We start from the raw sequence: 3,919 nt of genomic DNA, 5'->3' as shown, positions 1-3,919 counted from the left end.
TTTGTACATTTTTTAGCGTGCGCAGTGAAATAGCTCACGTTTTTATACACGCAAACCTTTGATAGATCCGGCCCTATATGTTTTGTCAGCTTTGCAGCAACCAAGGACTTAATTGGGATTCAACTTGGGAGCAAAAAATATTTGTTATTTTTCCGCAGTTGGTGTTTAAGTATTAATACTAACATATACGTTTATTAAAACATCATATTCGAAACTGTCCTGTTCACTAGTAATATGTTTTATCATAAACAGGGTGGGCCAAAGGTTAGTCTATAAACACCTACTGAACTTAGTCAGTTTTCTGGGAGAAACCTGATGTCTCCGACCGGTACAGGCAATTTGTTTTTGTAAATTACACATGATATTCCTCTAGTTACTGCATTTTAAACATACTCTCTTCATAAAGTTTCTCCTCTTGCCAGTTATATCATTGAGTTCTTAGTGCAGGAATTTATTTTGGCTATGACCAAAATGTCCAAATGACTCTGCCTCATTCATAACAATACCCTCTTTCAAAAACAGACAGAAAAAAAACTGCTAAAAACCGGGTCAGGCGCAATGATCACCAGACTCGCTCATGAGCTAATGTAGTTTTAAGAGGGGAGAGAGAAAACACTTAAAGAAAGTTTTGTGTAATTTAAGACCAGAGATTAACCTGCCTCATAAACAGAAACAGTAAACAAAACAAAAATAAATTTAAAAAACCCAACTTACAGATACTTTAAGTTTTCTAGTTCTTCAAATGCTCCCCTGGGAATTCGCCGTATATTATTGTTGTTAAGGAGACTGTGAAAAAAGGACAGAAAGTTAACAAGTTAACAAGTAAACAAGCTTCCATGTGTATTTTTATTCGTTTTTAATAATGGAGTCTTGCACCATGAATATGAAGAGACTATTGTTGGTGATTATTTGGTCAGCAAATGACAACTATTTTGCTAAATGATTAATATATTGATTGCTTTTTTTTAATTAATAATCAGATGGCAAAAGGCTCTTTAATGAATATTTTACACAGTACTTAAACCAAGTTAAGCTAAAACACAACATATCGTTGCATTTTGCACCATGTTTTTTCTCCCACAGTGTTTATATTTGATCATTTCTGCACTTAATGGAATGGAAATGTTCATTTCACTGCTAAAGCTGCTGCTCATTTACTGTCTGAAAGCTGTACAACACGAAATTTAATCAATTTCAACAGTAAAAGTTGTCTGAGTCTAACTTCTGGATAGAACATATTAATGAACAAAAAAGTTTTTTATCTTGAAAACAAAATGCTTCTATTTTTTTTTTTTTTTTTTGGTATAAAAACTGATTCAAGTTGGTTGCTCTTTCAACTAAAGGCATGTTTCAGAGTCTCTATACTCACATTAAATCAATCAATTACTTAATTATTAGACAATTATTTCAATAATTGATTAATCACAATGAATATGATCAACTCTTTCATCCCTAGTAAGAACATAAAAAATTATTTATATAGGTCTTTATGTTATCTCGTTTGTGAGATTATTATGAGCGGGAACTAACCATGGCTGGTGTATGATGAAATTATATTCTTTACCTCTGAATTATGGCTTCAGTGCTTCCCAGGAACATTCAAGAGTTTAGAGGAACAGCTGTAACCTATTATGTTGTAAGACTAGGACCTTTTTGTTGCAAACATCCCTTTGCTTTTACCAGCCCCTCTTTGCAGTCATGTTCAAAACAAAAACCTTTTAATACCCGTCAGTTAATATTTAAGAAGTCAAAATAGATCTGCACATACCAGCAGGCAAGTATGTAGGTTTGAATTCAACTTTGGTATGGACACTATTGGTCTGATGTCATTGGTCCTATGCAAAAATATGCATGCTCGTTTTTTTATGCTTGATGTGAAACTCAGGGTGTATTTTGTTTAAAGACAAAAGCAGCATTTCTTGCAATATTTATGAAATTTTTGTCTAAATATGTCTATTATATGTGGATTTATCCTGTATTTTCTTTTGAAGATATAGAATTGTACAGAGGTAAAACCCACTCTTATCTTTTATATGCTCTCTCTGTGTCATGTAATAGATTAAAGGGAAGCCAAATACATTTATTATATTTACATGAGTACGGGAACTAGAAAAGGAACTGACACTGAGCATTTAAAATATCAACTTCACTATAGAAGATGTACATCTGGGCTGTAGTTACTTTGTTTAACCAACTTCATCTATTTTATCTAGGGCTGAAACAATTCTTTAGATTAATCGTGATTACTAGAATCAATCGAATTGCTCAGATTAATCGTGAATTAATGTAAAATAATTTAGTAATCGATTAATCATTAACTAAAGTAAAGAAACTCTAAAACATGCCTTTAGCTGACAAAGAGACCCACTTACAGTAGAGCAGGAATTATACCAAAATTGTAAAAAAATATAAATAAATAAAAACATTTTGCATTTTAGATAAAAAATGTTTTCGTCTGTCATAACATGTTATAAACATGTTATTCACATCAAATTGTTGGTAGGGACAAGTAGGCCGGTCTAAAATTTTGGTAGTGACATGTCCCTACGGTTCCTAAGCAAACCCATGCTGCTACCTTACCTTTACTTTCTAAATACTGCCAGTTTTTTGGCTTTGCAAATTTTGAATATTCATGTGATCAAAAGTATAGAACGCTCAGCTCCACAGAATTTCACATATGTATAGTTAATTACTAATCTTCTATGATTTGTTTTAGGTGTGTAAAATTGATAACATGTTGTGGAAATTAATATTTCTATAGTTATTTTAAATAGTACACATGGAAAGAAAAGCATGTTTAAAGTTTGCATTCGAAGCTTTATTTTCTTTTTATATATTTATTTAAAAAGCAGCTCAACCCATTTTCCATAATTTTGAAAAATGAAAAGATTATTAAAAAAAAGGGTACCCTAATATAGCATTTCTTATATTCTATGTAGTTAAGCTTACGGGTAAAAGTACATAGTTACTATTATCAAAGGCTGCATTAGTCTGAGATAGATAAAAATGTACAGATAGGGGTAAAAACCAATGGATTCCACTAAGATCAAGATGCTAAACCCCATTTATGAAGCCCAAGCAGAACAGCTGAAGGATTATTCTGCTTCACACAAAGAGAGAATGACTTACAGTGTGTTGAGGTTCGTTAAGCGCCTGAATGAGCCTGGCTGTAAATCCTTGATTTTGTTGAATCTCAGGTCTCTGAAAGTAAAGAAAGAATCAGTCAGTCATGGAGGTTATTTTACAGCAGAGACATTAAATCCTTATGATGTTAAAAGAGGGTGATACCCAACAACTGCCAAAGTATTACAGGATGCTCATCTCACAAGAATTTCTTTGTTAAGCTTTAATCTTCAGGTTGGATTTCAATAACATTTGCCCAAAAGGATAAAGAGCGCAGGGGTTGGTTGAGGCGGTCGGCCGGCTTTAGAATCTGTCTCCTGTTTCCACCTAATTAAATTAATCTGCAAAAAGATAACAGAGCCTGGCGTGCCTCTAATCATACTTAGTTTTACAAAAAATTACATAACATGTTGTTATTGAGAGGCCATTGACTTGCTCCTTACCATATGTGAAATTAACAGCATAAAAAAACAAATTAAAAGTAATGTGAACAATGTTGTTGTCCAATCAGGCCTGTGTTATGACTGCTTCAAAACATTTCATTAAGTTTAGGGTCACTGTTTACTTAGAAGAACCCGTTTGTGCTCAAGTTTTTAACTTTTTGGCTGATAAATTACGTTATTGCTTCAGTATTTCACAAAATGTTTTATTTTTCTATTTTGTGAAGTGCACCATTGGCTTCTCGAGCAGAAGACCCTCACAACATGATATGCCATATGAGTTGGTTTTCTCAGGCCTGCAAACTTCCTCCCCTTTATTTTACATGCTGGGTTGATCATTATGACTAGGGTTGTCA

The 3,919-nt window shown here is 33.1% G+C and overlaps 1 protein-coding gene across 2 annotated transcripts in view; it reads right to left on the bottom strand.

Annotated features, from left to right (window-relative positions):
- Positions 1-3,919, bottom strand: part of pxdn (peroxidasin) — a 65,633-nt gene that overhangs the window by 44,899 nt on the left and 16,815 nt on the right. For both annotated transcript variants that reach the window (XM_015381272.1, XM_015381273.1), the window contains exons 2-3: positions 3,130-3,201; positions 715-786 (exon numbers count right to left, since the gene is read on the bottom strand). In XM_015381272.1, coding sequence (XP_015236758.1) covers positions 715-786; positions 3,130-3,201 — 144 coding nt within the window. The remainder of the gene's footprint in view (positions 1-714; positions 787-3,129; positions 3,202-3,919) is intronic.

The sequence above is a fragment of the Cyprinodon variegatus genome, unplaced genomic scaffold (genome assembly GCF_000732505.1).
Source record: "Cyprinodon variegatus isolate N-32 unplaced genomic scaffold, C_variegatus-1.0 Scaffold230, whole genome shotgun sequence".
In the NCBI taxonomy this organism is placed as follows: Eukaryota; Metazoa; Chordata; class Actinopteri; order Cyprinodontiformes; family Cyprinodontidae; genus Cyprinodon; species Cyprinodon variegatus.
This window is presented reverse-complemented; position numbering and strand designations above follow the sequence as displayed.